Source organism: Podarcis filfolensis, assembly GCF_964270895.1.
Source record: "Podarcis filfolensis genome assembly, chromosome: 10".
Classification (NCBI taxonomy): domain Eukaryota; kingdom Metazoa; phylum Chordata; class Lepidosauria; order Squamata; family Lacertidae; genus Podarcis; species Podarcis filfolensis.
Genome location: NC_139612.1, coordinates 69202091 through 69220528, shown reverse-complemented (window position 1 = coordinate 69220528; position 18438 = coordinate 69202091). Strand labels below are relative to the sequence as shown.

The following is an 18438-nucleotide window of genomic DNA, read 5'->3' as shown; positions in this document are numbered from 1 at the left end:
GTTCCCAATCTTTTTTGAAGTCTCTATTGTCTTAGTCTCTTAATCTTTCAGTTAGTCTTGCCATTTCAGCATAATCCATTAGTTTTCTTTCCATTCTTCATTAGCTGGTATCTTGTCACTTTTCCATTTTTGTTTTTGTTTTTTAAAGATATTTATTGGAGTTTTACAAAGACATGAATTTAAAAGATCATATAAAAAGAAAGAAATACAATAAAAGAAACATAGAAAAATACATAAAATAAGAAAAGGAAAATAAAAACAAATCCATTTTTGTAACCCTAACTCATTATCTTATTTCCTTGGCCTCCGCACACCTCCCCTTTTTGTATTCCCATTTAAATAATCAAATCAGCAAATCCTTACCCTCTTTCGTTTATCTTAACTCTATATCTTAACGTATTATAACTCTATATTTTCATCCATTTATCAATTCATTTTTGCATATTCTTATTAACTTTGTTGCTAACGCCACTTATTTTCAATCCAACATCATTTTAGCATTCATTAATTTTACAGTGTTTCTGAAGATAGTCTTTAAATTTCTTCCCGTCTTCTTCCACCAACTCTTCTCCCAGGTCTCGGATTCTGCCAGTCATTTCCGCCAGTCACTTTTCCATTTTTGAGCCAACCGACAAGATTCTAGAAGGTTCTCTTGCCCAGGGATGGGCGGCAACCATCTTGGCCTCCCTCCTCAGGGCCAGGAAGATGTGTTTGGCGTCATGGCGTCCGGCTTCTCCGGGCCTCCGCCGCCCCTTTCACTGAATTTCAGGGGAATTAGCCAGGCGGCGCCGGAAATGCGCCGTTTCCGCTGCCGCCTGACGCCGGAAAGGCGAAGTAAAAACTCCGCCGCGGCCTAAATGGTCTCCGCAACTCTTCTTTCCCACGTTCTTTGAGGTTCATTCAGCCTTTACTAGGAGCAGGGTGGATAAAAAAAACCCCAATGATTTAATTTAAAAAATAATAATTGGATTTTAAAAAAATTTAAATCAGATTTTTAAAATAAAACGCTTTCGGAGGAAAAACCTTTCTAAAGATACTTTTTTATTTAAGCTACAATTTGATTCCCTCCCCCTCTTTCTTTTTTCTTTTTCCTTTCTCCTCCTGTGATGAGGCTGCATTTTAATATTTTAATGTTTCATTATTGTAATGTTGTATTTTAATCTTGTTTTTAAGTTGTATTCATTAAACTTGTTTTTATTATTGCTTGTTAGCCGCCCTGAGCCCGGCCTTGGCTGGGGAGGGCGGGGTATAAATAAAAATTATTATTATTATTAGTCCAAAGGCTACTCTCCTTCCCCACGTTCTTGAGGTTCATTCAGCCTTTACTAGGAGCAGGGTGGATAAAAAAATCAATGATTTAATTTTTAAAAAAAATTGATTTCTTAAAAATTTGAATCAGATTTTTAAAATGAAACGCTTTCAGAAGAAAAATCTTTCTAAATATACTTTTCTGTTTAAGTTACATTATAGTCCAAAGGCTATAGTTGGTGGGTTTTTTTGGGGGGGCGGGGGGATATTTAACCACATCAGTTAACAAACATGGATACATATGCTATAATGTTATTGCTTTAGTTAAATAGTTTAAATTGTTATTAAGGAAATGATTATTTTTCTCCTTCCAATCAAGTACAGCAGAAAAGTTGTCCAAATATAAACAGTTAACTTATTGAATCTCACAATAATTTCATAATTATCAGCAGTGTTATAATTATCTGTCTATGTATTCCTAATAGTATGACCAAATCAGTAATTTTTGGTATAACTGTCAAAACTTCTCTGAAAATTTATTATTCCAAAAATTTAACCTTCCTCTGGTTGTAAATATTAAGATTATACCAGCAAGAATGAGTCTTTATGTAAAAAAATGATTTAAATGAAGTCTTACTGACTAGTGATTTAAATCAAGTCTTACTGATTAGTGATTTAAATCGATTTGATTTAAATCAAATCCACCCTGACTAGGAGCCAAGCCATTTCGGGTGGGGGGCTCTGCCCTGTGGAACTCCCTGCCACTAGAAGTTCGGCAGGAATCATCCCTGCCTCCTTTTAGACGTTTTCAGGCAGGCCTTTGCAATGCGGTTTTCTCCTTGCGAACCAGCATTTTTCGTACACCACCCCCGCTATGTTTTTTTTTATAGAAATACAGTTTATAAATATGTAAAATGAGGCTAAGCTGTTGTGTTTTTGGACGTGTCCTAAAATTAAGGTGTACTAGAAGAGATAAACAAAAGTAAGGAGGTAAATTATTCTCCTCGGCAGAAGGTAGCAAATGACTCTGGCACAGGCCTGGAAAAAAGCCAGAAACACCAAAAATAGAGGACTGGTTCAATGAAATCTGAGGCATTGTACAAATGGCTATCCTTACAAATACAGTAAAATTTGGATTGAAAAGTTCAGCCTCTCTATTTCTGATGGGAATGAGAGAACGCAGAATGAAGTAAAATCTGGAAGAAATGCAAACGGAACAATTTTGGGGAAGTTATTTTATAGCTACATTGTTTGTTCTTAATTTCGTAAATTTACAATTTATACTTTTATCAGAGACTTACTTTCACGTATGAAATTGTTTTGCTGTACTTGGGACACACACACCTTGCAGGATCCTGCCAGAATTTGGGGGTGGATTTTGGTGAGGTCTAATATATTGTGTGGGACGCGGGTGGCGCTGTGGGTAAAACCTCAGTGCCTAGGACTTGCCGATCGTATGGTCGGCGGTTCGAATCCCCGCGGCGGGGTGAGCTCCCGTCTTTCGGTCCCAGCTCCTGCCCACCTAGCAGTTCGAAAGCACCCCTAAGTGCAAGTAGATAAATAGGTACCGCTTTATAGCGGGAAGGTAAACGGCGTTTCCGTGTGCTGCGCTGGTGCTGGCTCGCCGGAGCAGCTTCGTCACGCTGGCCACGTGACCCGGAAGTGTCTTCGGACGGTGCCGGCTCACGGCCTCTTAAGCGAGATGGGTGCGCAACCCCAGAGTCGGTCACGACTGGGCCGAACAGGCAGGGGTACCTTTACCTTTTTAATATATTGTGAGCTGGGAAGTCTCCAATTTGAAAATTGGCATTATTATTATTATTATTATTATTATTATTATTATTATTATTATTTATAGCCCCACCCATCTGGTTTCCCCAGCCACTCTGGGAGGCTTCCAACAAAATATTAAAAATACCTTGGACTTGTGGGCCATAAGCAAGTCCTTGTATCTTCCCAGCTGCAAGGCCAGGATCATAACTCCGGCCTACCTTGCTGGGTTGCTGTTCAGGTTTCTGAGATAAACGCCTATAACACATATTGGACACAAGGAAAGGCCACCATCCTATATGATTTACTTTATCTTATGTTTTCCAGCATTACTCGTATGAATTTTCTGGTTGTGAAGCTGCTGAAGACCCTTGGCAGACCTGCCCCTATGTAACTGTTAAATCCTCAGCACTGTGAACTGCAGAGAATGTCGCCATCAAACCACAAGAGCTCGTAAGCACCTTTAAATAAATATACGAAAATAAGTCATTTGTTCTTTAATTCCCCCAGTGGTTTTAAAACAGCTTTTGCTTTCTATTCTTTCCCTTTTTCCTGTCTGTAGAGCTGAACGTAAGACAGAAGGTAAGAGCACTTCGTATCTGTTTGGTAAACATAATTAATTTTTGATGGATTTTTCTCTTTTCGTATTGCAATTTTAATATCTCCCCCCCCCCCATCTTGGTTTTGGAAATTTTTAGCACTGTATTGTTCCTGGAAAGGTCAGCTCTTCATTCAGCAACAGCGACTGTGTGACATTGTTCTTCGTTCACCGTTTAGCGGCTCCATCCCAGCAGAGTTGTAAGTGAGATTATTCATTTCTCTTTGCTCTGATGTCTGTAGAGGAGTAGCAGGGAAAAGGAGATAGTGCATTCTTTAAAAAAAAGATGTAATATTTAAATACCACTTCCCTGGCCATAAAGTTGAGTAGAAAGCAGTTTATAAAACTACAGAGTGTGTTTTTTTAAAAAAACAAAAACAAACAAACACTGGATGGCTTTTCCAGTTTCAAAACCAAAACATAGTAGCATCTGTGCTCGATAAAAATTACTCAAATATACTTTTTTACGTGGTGGGTGTTCTAACTTCTCTCTTTTGTGTGTGTGAGACAGTCGGAAGGCTTCTGATATTTTTTTTAAAAGAGACTGACAGGTTGTTGACCTGTCTTCAGTTATGTTTTCTGGTAAGCCAAGTACTGTATTTACGCGAACCTAACGCACCGCTGAATCTAATTCGCCGCCTAATTTTCGCGACGTTATCTGGCCACAAAGGGTGCACATTACATTCGAATAAATGTGGTAATTCTTCTCTTACTGTGCAGGCGTCTGAGTAACAGAGGGCATCATCTGTGTTGCAATGCCTTAGGATTGTCACCGGACAGGAAAGTTTCCGGGCATTCCTTGAATCTATAACCCCCTTTTTCTTTTGCTAGGCCAGCCAGACTAGAGATCAGGTATGTTGTGGGCATATCTGAGCTGAGAAAAAAGTTGCCCGAAGCTGTATTTGGGGAAAACAATTACACAAATCATGAAGGTACCGTTTTAAAATTATGTAAGCTGTGCAAAGAATTATTTCCTTTCTTTATTAAAAGTGGCTAGTAGTTTCAGGGGTCATGTTTGCTGTCTGTGTGAGATGGTTATTGCTTTCAAACTTCTTCTGGCACTTTCCTAATTTTTCCATAAAATTGGAGGCATGATTTTTATAGCCAAGGAACGCTTACTTGGGGTAATAAGGATCTTGAACTGTTTTTAAAATGATCTGTGACGGTGAAATTGGATTGGGATTTTTCAGTTTTTAAAAATAAGTTTTAAGTTAAGCTATCATGAGTCCAGCTTTCTCCCTATAGAAACGAAAGGGGAAGCGAAACTACCAAACAGCTAATCTAGCAACCGTATTTTGAGCAACCTCTCTAAATATGGTTGCGAAAGTAACTTAGAATTTTGCCAGGATCCGATTGCATTTTGTTACGGTTATACTACTTGGAAGCAGAGTATTGACACAGATTTTTGTTCCTGGCTGCCTACCCCACTCCCAAACATATTCCTGTGTTTACAGAAAGGCAAGTCCATACACAGTACTGCAAGGGGGGGGGGGCAATCTGTTGAACTCAAGGAGTACATTTTACTGTAGGGGGTTAATTCTGCTCCAAGTTGGCTTTATCTTAACACTCTGTTGTGCAAACATGCAGCATTGATTTCTTATTTGTTAGGTACTTTTGCATTAGGCTATCAGGGTTCATTTAGTGTTGCCAAAAAAGAGAGACCGCCCCACATTATCTTGGACTGGACAGCTCTTGAAATGCATGTTTGTTTATGTTACTTTCCGTGCCCCAAAAAGTCTGAGCCACTTACAAATGCACATAGCTTGCCCAACATTTGAAAACAATGCAGCAGGAAATAAAAAAATTAAAAACCAATTTTTTAAATAAGTGCTCATTGAGTAAAATTTTATAAAAAGGGCAGATCCTTCCTCACCCAGCTAAAAGGTGAATGCCATAAACAGGCCGTGGGTCATAGCTACAGTATGAACAGAGTTAGCAACCAAAAGGCTTTGGCAATCAGGAATGTCTTATCTTGGCAGCTGAAAGCTGACAGTGATGAGGCCAAGCAGTTTTCCCTGGTGAAAACATTGGACAAATGGAGTAGAAGACTGCCCACTGTAAAGAAGGACACATGTCCATTATTTACCATGAGTCCAGTATTTCACCTAGGATTTTTACTTACTTTGGGTGGTGGTGGTTCGGTTTTGCTTTCTCTTTTGTTATAAGCCTTGCATTCCTCTACCACGTTTAAGTTTCTCCCTTTTGTAATGTTTTAGAACAATTTTAAAAAGTTAGGATATTCATATCGGGTTAACATATTTTAAAGAGATGCTCAATGTGAATTATCAGGGTTTCCCAGGATTTTGGCTGAGTGGCCCAGTCTTCTCCCCCTTCTGCATTACTGTTCATTTGGTTTTTTATTTTGTCATTGTTGTGGCTTTATTTTAATTGCGACATTTGTAGAACGCACCCCGGGATTGTCAGGAAAGGGTTAGCAATAAGTTCAAATAAATGAATACAGTACATAAATTCTGGGACAGTTACTGCATTCAGAAGTTAGGTACTGAATAATTTTAAAAACAATCAAGCGTTTTTGCAAAAATACTGAAATAAAAATGTGCTTGTTTGCTCTGCAGTCTGCCATCAGGGCATTTTGTTCCGATTATACGAAGTGGAAATGTTAAATCAAAATGAACAAAAAGTGAATCAGTTAACAGAGAGCTTGAAGGAAAAAGATCTGGTAAGTACATCATGCTTTGGAGACCAGTTTTCTGTCCTGACTTTTGTGGAGTGATGTCTGCCGGTCCTTATCTACTGATCATTCCTAGCAAAGTAGAATTTGCATCCCTTCATTTTGACAACCTTTGTGGCTTAGGACTTCACTGAGCCTATTAACATTCTGAGGTAACCGCAGAGACAGTTTGCATAGGGAACGCCACAGAGAATAATAATAATAATAATAATAATAATAATAATAATAATAATAATATTTTATTTATACCCCGCCCTCCCCAGCCAAGGCTGGGCTCAGAGCGGCTTCCAAGCAATAATAAAAACAAGATGAATGATTATAACTTAAAAACAAAAATAAAATACAACATTAAAATAATGGAACATTAAAATATTAAAATGTAGCCTCATCGCAGGAGGAGAAGGAAAAGAAAAAAGAAAGAGAGGGAGGGAGAGAATCAAATTGGCTCCAAGCCAAAGGCCAGGCGGAACAACTCTGTCTTACAGGCCCTGCGGAAAGAAATCAGATCCTGCAGGGCCCTGGTCTCATGAGGCAGGGCGTTCCACCAGGCCGGAGCCAGAGTTGAAAAGGCCCTGGCTCTGGTTGAGGCCAATCTAACTTCCTTAGGGCCTGGGACCACTAGAGTGTTGTTATTTATGGACCTTGAGGCTCTCCATGGGGCATACCAGGAGAGGCGGTCCCGTAGGTACGAGGGTCCTAGGCCGTGAAGGGCTTTAACGGTCAAAAGCAGCACCTTAAATCTGACCCTGTACTCCACCGGGAGCCAGTGCAGCTGGAAAAGCACTGGGTGAATATGCTCCCATGGCAGAGACCCCGTGAGGAGCCTCGCTGCAGCATTCTGTACCCGCTGGAGTTTCTGGGACAGCTTCAAGGGCAGCCCCGCGTAGAGCGAATTACAGTAGTCAAGCCTGGAGCTGACCGTCGCATGGATCACTGTGGCCAGGTCGGGGCGGGAAAGGTAAGGGGTTAACAAATCAGAAAACTGGGGATCTAGATATAGAAAAAGGGCAGTTTCCAATATTCTGTTGCAGCACGACTCTAGGAATTTGCTGATTTATCTATTTGTAAAAGTATTTTTGTACTGCCAGATCATAAAAGATCAGGGCAGTGAACAAGGGGAGTAAACTCCTGGATCATTTTCTGTTCCTCGAAAACTTGCATGGCGTCTATTCTCTGCCTCAGGCCCCCACCCCACTTTGCCACCCCCAGTTTGCATCTTCAGGTTTCATTTTCCTTTATCTACTTTATTCCTGGACTGAGCTTCCAAGCTATTTTCAAACTGTAGTTTCTGAAGTAGGCTTGTTAAACATTTTGTTCTAAGCCACTCTCCCTGGTCTGGATGACACAACAGGCTATGGGTCAGTGGAAGTGAAAGTGCACACTGGTAGGGTCCTTCTTCCAGCCATGTGCAGCCAATGGGAGGAGGGGAGAGCATGTGAACCCCAAAGATCCTTCCAGCTCCTGCAGGTCAGGCTAAACTGTGGTTTAGGGCAGGAGTCCCCAGCATGTCAAACATGGATGCAGTGAGCCCTTGAGGTCTTTCCTGGGTACCCACAAAGCCTCTGAACTCCCCAGCACCACAACACACACACCTATACACGGTGCCCCCCTGGGCACGAGATGGCAAGGGTAGCAATCTTTCTCTCTCTCTAGGGAGGAAGTTGAATGCGTAGTGCTCTTTCCCACTTCCTCTTTCAGCTCTGGGCTTTTTAAGGCTCAGATTAGTTCTCCCGGCTCGGACTTTTGCCCAGATCCCCTGAAAAAAGCGACATGCGTTTGTGTATCTTTCTGCCTCAGGACAACTCTCTTTTCACCGGAGCACAGCTCAAAGTGAAAGTAAAATGAAAGTAAAGGTCTGCTGTCAAAGCGCAGCTGTCAGTACTGAAAGTGAAACAAGACTGCACCAGGACAGCCCAAGGTTTCTACCTCCTTTTAAAATAGTTACGAAACAAGAGCAGCAGTCGTAGGAAGAGCTGGCTGTAGGTGTGCCTCTATTCAGGGCCCAGCTGCCCTTGCAACACAGCTGGTCTTGTGGAGCTGAGATCTTGAGCTAGCCTGGCCCCAACTGAAATGTCAGCTCCCACATAAGCGCAGAACAGCAGGGCTGTTGTGGCAATTACAAGAAGTTCCTAGAATTGGCAGGGACTCCAAGGCTCATCTTGTCCAGCCCCCTGCCATCAATGTGTGTTAAAATTTTTGAACACTGAGCAGCATTTTAAAGACGCTAGATTAATAAGAACAAGTAGTCTTGGGCTGCTGTTGCTTTTACTGTATTCCATCCTACTTTTGTAATTGTAATTTGTTTTAAACTGTTTTTAACGTTGATTTTGAAATTGTTGTAACCCAACATTTCTAATGGAATAAGAGCACACCCACCAGCATTAAGAAAAAGTGCTGTTGTGGGACAGTGTTGGCTCAGGGAGACCTTGGTTTGAATGTAAAAGAGCTCTGCGGGATCTGACTGAAGACCCCATCTATTCCAACATCTGGTTTTCTGCAGCGGCCAACCAGCTTGGAATTCCCACTTCGCTGTTAAACTCACTGTTCTCTGCTGCTCTTCACCAGCCACACACCATACTTTAACCAGCTGCTGCAAGAATTAAAAACCAATCAACAAACCACCCTTTGGAGATAACAAAAATAAATGCGCAAATTTGAACTGTATGAAATGGACATTTAAAACAATTGAGAGCATGTATATTGCTTTGATGGATCAAACCAAGGCTCGTGCAAGCCAATATTCTGTTTTCACCTAAAAAGGGTTGTTAAACTGATCCTAGCTTGAGAAGGGGAAGGATCTTGGCTCAGTTGCTGAGCACATGTTTTGCATGCAGACAGGGTCAGGTTCAATCCTTGGGTAGAGCTGTGAATGTCTGCAGTCTGAAACCCTGGACAGGTGCTGCCAGTTGGTGTAGACATTACTGAACTAGATGTACCAAAGGGTTTGACTCCGTAAAGGGTGACTTCCTGTGTTTCTACGGTGACCTTTTTCCTATTCTTTGTAGGCACTTGTCAAATATTTAAATGACCGGGCGATTCTCATCCTGCTTTCCTCATCTGCCTTGGTAAAGGAAAAAGGTAAGAACAAAAGATCTGAAGTTTGCTGTGGTTTTAAAAAATATATCCATATGTGATCTTAATGGAAGAGTCAGATTTGTAGCTCTTACCAGTCTCCCTCTCTCTCCTCTCTGCAGATTCTGGCCCAGGCGAATCTACGTGTCTTCAGGCCTTGTTTTTAATCTCTTCCCCGAGGCCTACGTGTTTAACAGGTACTATCCCTTTGCTTGGCCTCGACAGGCTGAATTCAGGCAGTACAGTGGAACCTCAGTTGTCGAATGTAATCCGTTCCCGTTTGATTTCCGAAACGTTCGACAACCGAGGTGCAATTGCCGGTTGGCAAATTCCTTTTTAAAAACGCAGAAAAGTGCCTCGGAAGCCGTTCGACTTCCGAGGTGCGTTTGAAAACGGAAGCATTCACTTCCGGGTTGTCGGCGTTTGGGTTACAAATTGTTCGACTTCCAAAGCATTCAACAACCAAGGTTCCACTGTATTTGATAGGCTCCGCCCCATGTCACACACAGCCTTGCATCTCCAGGGACGTCCAAAGATGCAAACTCTGGTTGCCGCTTCTGTCCAAGCCAGAATTGAAAAAAGAGAGTTTGGAACGGGTTTCTGATTCTGGCCTGGGGAGGGTGGGAGGGAATGCAAGCCATAATTTGCCAGTTTGGAGGCCCTAGCAAACCATGGTTAGCGCCTAATAGGAGGCGCTATTGGGTGGTCTGGGAAGTGGCAGCCCACAGCTTGTCTCCCAAACCATGGTTTGGAGGACCATCCAAATTGGGCAGTAGAATCTTCTCTCTCCACCTTCTTTGCAACGTTTTCAATTGTGCTATAATTGGATGATCGGCAAAGCCATTGGACGTCTGCTTGGCCATATGGCCAGGGATAGGGAACCCCAGACCTGGAGGCCAAATGTAGCCCTCCATACCTCTTTGATTGGCCCTCATGAGTCTTTCATCCCTAGCCGTACACCCTCTTGAGAGACATCATACAACAGGCCTGCTCTGCACATTTTCTAAGTATTGGCATGGCTGGAATGCCGCCCTGAACTCTGATATAATGCTTCTTGCTTGCCTAGGCTAGAGAGGGGTGTGCGCAAGTGTCTGTGGGGGAAAAAAATACAAAGATAAAATTCACATTTATTCTCATTGCTTTTGTCCCTGCCCCTCTGCCCCCCCAGGCATGTGGCTCTCAGAAGGTTGCAAAGGTCACGCACATGCTTGTTTTTCTTGTGACGGGTGCACGTTGCATTAATAGTGTGTTTCTTCTTGGCAGCAAAAGATTGGAAATGCGAACATGGGGCAAACAAGAGATATTCACAAGTCGCTCTGGTTCTGCCAGGGCTCCACCATGCATTGTTGGAAGCGGCCAAACATCCCGTCGACAGCGGTGACCCACTCAGCACTTTGGTGAAGCTGCACCTCCAGGAGTTTGCAAAGCTTGATAAGAAGAATTTGCAGCCGTCCACCAGCAGCCTCGATAGCCCGCCCCTCTCCTCTTTCGATGTGTTCTCGAAGAAGCCTGAGCTTGAATCTCTTTCCGAAAAGTGTCCCCAAAGCTCTCTCTTCCGCCTGCAGTTTTACCTGTCTCATCCCCAAAACTATGCGCTGGAAATGTCAACGGCTACCGCTTTCCTACATGGCAGAACTCGGTCTCCGAGAGGCAACGGCAGCAGCAGCAACTTGCAGGAGGCCGACACTTCTTCAGGTTTGAATTTGGACTCTTTGGCACGCGACGAGCCCATTGGCACGGTTGAAATGGCCAGGACTCGGCGTGCGGGGCAGCCGGCCCCACATAGCAAAGAGGCTGATGTGGAACCCAGTGAGATGGGAGAGCGGACTTTGGAGCAGCACAAGAGGAAATCCAGTAGGCTCCTTGTGGCAAATGCAAGGAAGAAATTGTCTCCTCCGAAGGAGGTTTCCAGCAAGGAGGACAAAGGAAAGCAGAAAAAAGCCAGAAAGGAAAATTCGAATCTCTCCTCGTCAGCTTCCAAAAATTCAGAATCGCCTGGCGGCTCTAACGAACCTACCCTTAAATTAAAAATTCTTCAGAACCCGCTAAGAAGGAAGAGAGGTGAGTGCACTGTCTTAACCCTAATACAGATTTTCTTGCAGGTGAGCACTTTTAAATGCCAGTACAGTGCTTGGGGTGGCGGTGCAATTCAAAGCAATGTGCCTGCCCACAGAGCTACTCTGCCAGAGCCATTCAGCACCAGGAGGCACGTTATCCATGCTGCCTCGATTCCTGGAATGTCCTGTCTCCACTGTCAGAGCACATGGCTCCGAATACTTTTGGAGAGAGAGAGGTTTGAAAGAGATTCTTAGCCTCCCATAGCAGAGTTAGTGCAATGGTTGATTGCCTCAATTAAGCACATCAAACTCAGTTAGATTTGCTCTCATCCACCTTTAAACAAAATGCTGAGGCTAGAATAAATCCCAGACTCTTGGCTTTTCAAATTGTAAATCTAAGATAAGCAGTTGTATGAATTTTACCTTTTTATTATTTATTTATTTCGTATGCAGTCTTTCCGTTACCTGCAGGCTGTAAAAATCTGTTTTACCATGTGGCAGCTAGCTTCTTCCAAAGAGGGAGAGAGAGAGAGAGAGAGAGAGAGAGGTTGAGGGAGAAGCAAAGGCTGGTGGGAGCACTGGCGGAGGAAGAGGCGTGCGGGGGGAGCGCACCACCCCCAACTGCGCAATCCCGGCGTGGTGCCATCGCGGCTGCTCCCCGACCTGCACTGGGTGCCACGCCCCTTCGGGCAGCACACCATGCCCCGAAGACGCGCTCCACGCCCCTATGGACACGCGCCAGCTGCACCCCGCCTGCTCTCTGCCCCCCCCCCCGTTCCAGAGCATGAAGCTCCATCACTGGGTGGGAGCCTGCTGAGTCCCACCTATGGTAACTTGAGCTCGGGGCTCAGGTTAACCCTTTCATGCACACAAGTGTGAGCCAGTAACTGTATAATACAGAAAATACCAGTTGCTGGAAATCAGAAGTTTGGAGAGCCTTGTGCCGTGGGTTGCATCAGCTCTTGGGCAACTCTCCAGAGGTTGCATAGCAGCAGTGGGTGTGGCCACTCCACACACACCCCCTTGATATACACAGGCACACGGTTCCCTCCTCCCCATTCAGCTTACTGGTGCAGATCAGCGCTGAGTCCTGTTTATGTATTTATTGTTTCCTGCTGCTGCAACAATTAGTTGGGTGTTGTTGTTTTTTGCCGGGGTGCAGAAAGAATTGCTTGGAGGGCTCTTTCAGGCCTCCAGACTAGGGGTGCACTGCCACTGCTCTAAACACTCTTGAGACCCAGGGCACTGGAAGGGTGGCCCGTTTTTCCATGAAGCTGCTCAGCAACTGAGATCCTCCGTTTGCATCATGTATGCATGCATGCATTTATTTCAAAGATTTATGTAACACTTAACACGGTAGTCTCTTAAGTGGTGTACAGTAATGGTCAAAAGATAAAGCAAAGGTAAATCAGTTAAAATTAATCCCCTCCCCCCCCCAAATCAGAAAACATACTTAAAATGCCTGCTGGAGTACATTCATACCTTGGGATAAACATGCTTCAAGTTAAGTATTTTCGGGTTGCGCTCCCTGGTGACCTGGAAGTAACACGCTCCGTAAAAATGATGTCATGCGCAGAAGTGGTAACACGCAGACGCGGGTTGCGTTCGCTTCAGGATGCGAACGGGGCTCCGGAACGAATCCCGTTCGCATCCCAAGGTACCGCTGTATTTAAAAATGTCTTCAGTAGGTGCTGGAATTTCAAGAGAGAGGGGTCCTTTCTGATCTCAGCTGGGAGGGACTTCCATAGGATAAAGCCAGTGATGTTTAACCCCTCACCCTGGCTCCTGGTGGGTGCAAGCTATGTGTCCAAGGCACATGGGGCCTTGGAGGCCCTTCTATGGGTGCTCCTGACAGTGGAGGTTAGATGAGTGACTGAGCCTCATTGATGCACCTCCCTCCCATGGCAGATCTGCCTGGCACCTTCCTGGGCATGTTGGGGTCTGAACTGGGCATCGCCCACATGCAAAGCAGCTAGGGCTCTTCATCGATCTGAGCATGGGGCAAGTAATGTTTGAATTGAGGCAGCATTCGTGTGGATCATAAGGGCTCTCTGCAAGGATTTTATCACTACCTTATGCCTTATTCCTTCTTGACGCTAGAGACCTTTCTTTTCTCGTAGGCGCTGAGGTTTTGTCTGCGGAATTTGTTCAGCAAACGCCGTGCGAGTCTGCTGTGAAGGCCGCCCCCTCTTCTGAGAGCCTTGGAGTGGAAGAGAAGAAGTCCCGGGTCTCGAAACAAAAAAAAGACTCCACCGCAGAAAAAGTTTCGAGCGAGAAGATGAGCACGAGGAACCAAAGTAAGAGGACGGTGCTTGAAACGCAAAATCGGAATTAGGATTAAGATGATGCTTTGGCTTGGCTTCCCCTTGAAAGGATGAGCAGCTGGAGGCTGGTGTTTTCCCTCCTGTCCCAAGGACGTATCTTTCCCTTTGCATCACCCTCCCCATGGCACGGGCAAAGGGCTTTCTAATGCCTTTGCTTTCCAAAGTCCCCCCCCCATCCTGGTGGCATCTTATGCTCCTGTGCTTGCGTGGACCGAGGCACAGGAGCGGTCCTGCCACACAGGCGAAAGATGAAGCTGAAGGGCCTTTGCCTTTTAGTTGAGTGTAGCCCAAGATGACTGATGCTTTTAGTCCTTCCTGGGTTGACAGTTGTGGACCCTACTTCAAAACAGTGAACAAAGGGACCCGGGTCAGTCAGCGACCAAGACGCTGAGTCAGATGTTGTAAAGTCAGTGGCTAGGGAGCCACACAGGGCTGATGACTCTGAGCCTGATACTGGTCACCGGAGGGCCACTAAACCCCAAGCTGGTGGGCACGAGTCCCATGGACTCTCTGAGAATTTGTGGGTTTAGAGTTCCAGGATGATTTCTCTCTGAGAGATCTGCATTGGTTCCCAGTACGTTTCCAAGCACAATTCAAAGTGTTGGTGCTGACCTTGAAAGCCCTAAACGGCCTCGGTCCTGTATACCTGAAGGAGCATCTCCACTCCCATCGTCCAGCCCGGACACTGAGGTCCAGCGCCAAGGGCCTTCTGGCGGTTCCCTCCCTGCGAGAAGTGAGGTTACAGGGAACCAGACAGAGGGCCTTCTCGGTAGTGGCGCCCGCCCTGTGGAACACCCTCCCTTCAGAAATAAGCAGCTATCCTATCTTTAAAAAACATCTGAAGGCAGCCCTGTTCAGGGAAGTTTTTAATATTTAACGCTGTACTGTTTTTAACACTTGATTGGGAGCCGCCCAGAGTGGCTGGGGAAACTCAGCCAGATGGGCAGGGTATAAATAATAAATTATTATTATGGACCACATCCCAGAGCGCCAGGTCCCATAGAGACAGAGACAGGACCCCCATGGGTGTCTCTCTCTGAACCTGTGGAACTGAGTGCCCCCACCGTGCCAACAGTGCAGGGAGTGCAGGAGAAGGTACCTGCCTGCAGGCCAGAAAGTTGGCCCTTTTAGTTCCTAGAAAGGGAGGTGGATTTCTTGAAGCACGTGGTTCATAGTGCTTCCTGCAGGTTCATCAGCAGGAAAGTGAAGGTGCTCAGGAAACTATGGCTACCGGAGTTTGATGGGATTTCTCTATAACTACCATGTTGGCCTGAATATAAGCCGCACTTTCCCCCCAAATTCCAACCATGAAAAGTTTTAAGTGTGGCTTATATTTACGACCTTAGCTAGGAGTGCAGTGAAGCAGCCTCCTCCCCGTGCATATTCCCCCGTCCTCTCCCACCAAGGCTGGGAAGGGAGAGAGAGCGAGGAAGGGAAAAGGCTGCTGGTAACACAGCCCCCCCCCCAATCCCAAGTATGGAGCCAGGAGCAGTGAGGAAGGGAGCGGCTTATATTAGGGTATTTATTTATTTATTCCCCCCCCTCCAATTTTAAAGGTGCAGCTTATCTTTGGGTGTGGCTTATTTGGGCCAATACGGTAGCTACAGTCATGGGGAAAAGAAAGTACACCCTCTTTGATTTCTGTGGTTTTACATATGGCATAATAACAATAATCTGTTTCTTAGGAGTTCTGAGGTTATATTTACCTGATTTAAAGACTTGCTAAGAAACAGATCATTGTTATGATGTCCTCATATGTAAGACCACAGAACTTAAAGAGGGTGTACTTTCTTTTTCCCATAACTGTATAACTTTATCTGTAACTAATTGAATTTATCTGTAACTAACTATAACAACAGCTAGAGAGAGAGCCTTTTAAAATCCTACCTTTCCTCCTAAGAGCAGCATACAAGGCTCTCTTCTCCCTCCCCGGCCACTTTGTCCTTACAACGACCCTGCAAGGAAGGTTAGGTTGAGACATAGCGACTGTCCCAGAGTAGTCACTTTGCAACCTTCGTGACTGAACAGGGACTGGGAATGTTAGCATGAAACCACAAGTGCTGCACCATATTGGCTCTCAAAAAACCACTAGCCTTTAATGGTGCTTTTTCGTAAGGGTGGAACTGTCTTAGCAGCCGCGCTCTGAAACTTGCTCCTTTTCTTACGCAGTGAAGAGGAAAAGTTCCCATCAGCGGGAGGACGAAATCCCTCCGGCTAGCGATGAGAACGATCCTTCGAGCGAGAGAAGCCCGGCCCAGGATGCTTGCCCATCTCCCAAAGTGCTCAACTGCGACTCCCACGCCTTGAACCTGTTGGCCGACCTGGCGCTGAGCTCCAACTCCCCGCTGCTCAGCAACAGCAGTGGCGCCTCCTTGCCCCCCAGCCCCTCCCGGGAGCGCCGCCGCTTGCACAAAGGGAAACATTCGGACAAGTCTTCTGATCACGAATATCACAGAGTGACAAAGAAGCTGAAAACGGCTTCCTTCTCTGGCAAGACGGCCCCAGAGTCTGATTTGTCTCCTGAGCAAAGTGGTGAGGGCAGAGAGTCTCCTTCCAGCTCTCATGAAAACAACCCCGTGGGTTCCAGCAAAAGGCGGGCTGCGAAACCCAGCTTGGCGACACCTCCAAGGGAGACGGGTTATCTTTCGGATTCGAGCATTCACTCCTTGATTTCTTCTGAGCACTCATACGCCTCCCCGGTGTCTGAATCTTGCAAGAAGGGGGCCCCGGGCACCAAGAACGGTGTGAAGAATGCCAGGCTGGGGCCTTTAGTTGGAAAAGTCATGCCTTTCCGGCACCAGCAGAGGATCTGCCACCCTCACAAGCAGCTGAGGGGCTACATACCATTCACGCGCTCTGCCGTCATGGCCGCGAGGTTGAAGGAAGACTTCTCCAAGTCCCATAAAGTGACCTTTTGCGACAAAACTGTCAAAGTGACTTTCCAGTGGGAGGCTGACTACCCGCCCAACTTAGATAGCAAATACACTAATAATATCTTGGAGAGAACAGTAATTCGAGCTGTACACGGGTAAGTAATTCCCAGCTTTGGAAAGATACTCATTGTATGAAATGCATTCAAGCCACAAGGAAGATAAATAAAATCATAACTAAAAAGGTAAAGTAAAGGACCCATGACAGTTAAGTCCAGTTGCAGATGACTCCGGGGTTGCGGCGCTCATCTCACTTTTCAGGCCGAGGGAGCCGGCGTTTGTCTGCAGACAGTTTTTCCTGGTCATGTGGCCAACATGACTAAGCCGCTTCTGGTGCAACCAGAGCAGCACACAGAAACACCATTACCTTCCCTCCGGAGTGGTACCTATTTATCTACTTGCACTTTGGGGGAGGGGCATGCTTTCAAACTTTTAGGTTGGCAGGAGCTGAGACCAAGCAACAGGAGCTCACCCCATCACGGGAATTTGAATTGCCTACCTTCTGATCGGCAAGCCCAAGAGGCTCAGTGGTTTAGACCACAGCGCCACCCGCGTCCCTTCATAACTAGGTAGAATTACAGGCCTGGCAATAGTGGTGAGAATGCAGATAGGAGCTGGGTGATCTCTCCAGGATCATGAACCGTGGCCCAGAGAACAAGGGCATTTGGAGGCTGGTCTTTCAATGCCTTGAGCTGAGCCATTATATAGCTATATAGGCAACTCTCCACTCATGTGGCGGTTACGTTCCAGGGATAGCATGTAAGGCCAAAATCACATATAGTCAAAACATATATATTTGCCAAGTATGTAAAGCTGAATGCGCACAGGTTAAATGAGCATAAGTTGTGAGTTACATCTGTGTGTGTACAACCTCTTCTTGAGAAGCTCAGAGCCTTAAATGGACAGGAATGGTCGTTTGGTTGCCTCCCTGCTGAGTGTGTTGAGAAGGGCACAGTACACCAGAGGTACACTTGCGACATCATCTGATGGGCAGGAAGATGGGGTTAAATCCTCAGTTTGGCCGTTCCCTGCTTGGAACAGACATGAACAGCCAACACAGCATATAACCCCTGCTAATCAGCTGATAAGCAGGGGATCCTGTTCTGATTCAGGAAGGGATTTGGGTCAAAAGCCCTGGGAAAGTGGAGGGAGAAATTGTTCTGGCAGTGCCTTGCAAGGTGATTTGAAGTCCCCCCACTTAGGAACTTAAAAGCACCTTGCTCCTGAAGTCAGGCGGTTGATGGGGGGATAGCCTTGCCCACCTGTCAAATTTTGCCCACAAGCTTGATCCTGATAAGGAGCTGGCCTGTGGAGCCAAAATGGGTTACCACCCGTACACTGCATCGATAGGGCCTGTGCGTCCCAGCCAAGCTCGTGGGCTGCTTTCAGGATCTTCCCTAGCAGGACACTGAGAGCAACAGGAATAGATGGAGAGTGCCTGTCAGGAGTCATTGCCCCAGAGAACACCTTGCTCCAGGCAGCCTCTCCAGTAGGAGAAGATGACAGTCTCTGGGATCATAGAATCATAGAACTGTGGAGTGGGATCCCAAGGGTCATCTAGTCCAACGCCCTTCCATATAGGGAAACTCAGCTAAAGCATCCATGACAGATGACCATCTGACCTCTGCTTAAAAACCTCCAAGGAAGGAGAGTCTACCACCTCCTAAGGTCGTCTGATCCACAGTCAAACAGCTTTTACTGTCCTGTAGTATAATAGTAATAATAATAATAATATTTTTTTAAAAAA

General features: G+C 45.5%; 1 protein-coding gene across 6 annotated transcripts in view; it reads left to right on the top strand.

The window, feature by feature from the left end:
* The window catches only part of TASOR2 (transcription activation suppressor family member 2), a 61226-nt gene that overhangs the window by 24725 nt on the left and 18063 nt on the right, over nt 1-18438 (top strand). For 4 of the 6 annotated variants that reach the window (XM_083572458.1, XM_083572455.1, XM_083572456.1 and 1 more), the window contains 10 exons: nt 3346-3471; nt 3581-3600; nt 3717-3816; nt 4448-4548; nt 6193-6296; nt 9314-9386; nt 9503-9577; nt 10644-11441; nt 13558-13734; nt 15931-16789. In XM_083572458.1, the coding sequence (XP_083428584.1) occupies nt 3446-3471; nt 3581-3600; nt 3717-3816; nt 4448-4548; nt 6193-6296; nt 9314-9386; nt 9503-9577; nt 10644-11441; nt 13558-13734; nt 15931-16789 (2333 nt within the window). In that variant the 5' untranslated portion in view covers nt 3346-3445. Of the gene's footprint in view, nt 1-640; nt 861-3345; nt 3472-3580; nt 3601-3716; nt 3817-4447; nt 4549-6192; nt 6297-9313; nt 9387-9502; nt 9578-10643; nt 11442-13557; nt 13735-15930; nt 16790-18438 lie in introns of those variants that run through there. The other 2 variants (XM_083572457.1, XM_083572459.1) reach the window with 2 other exon arrangements.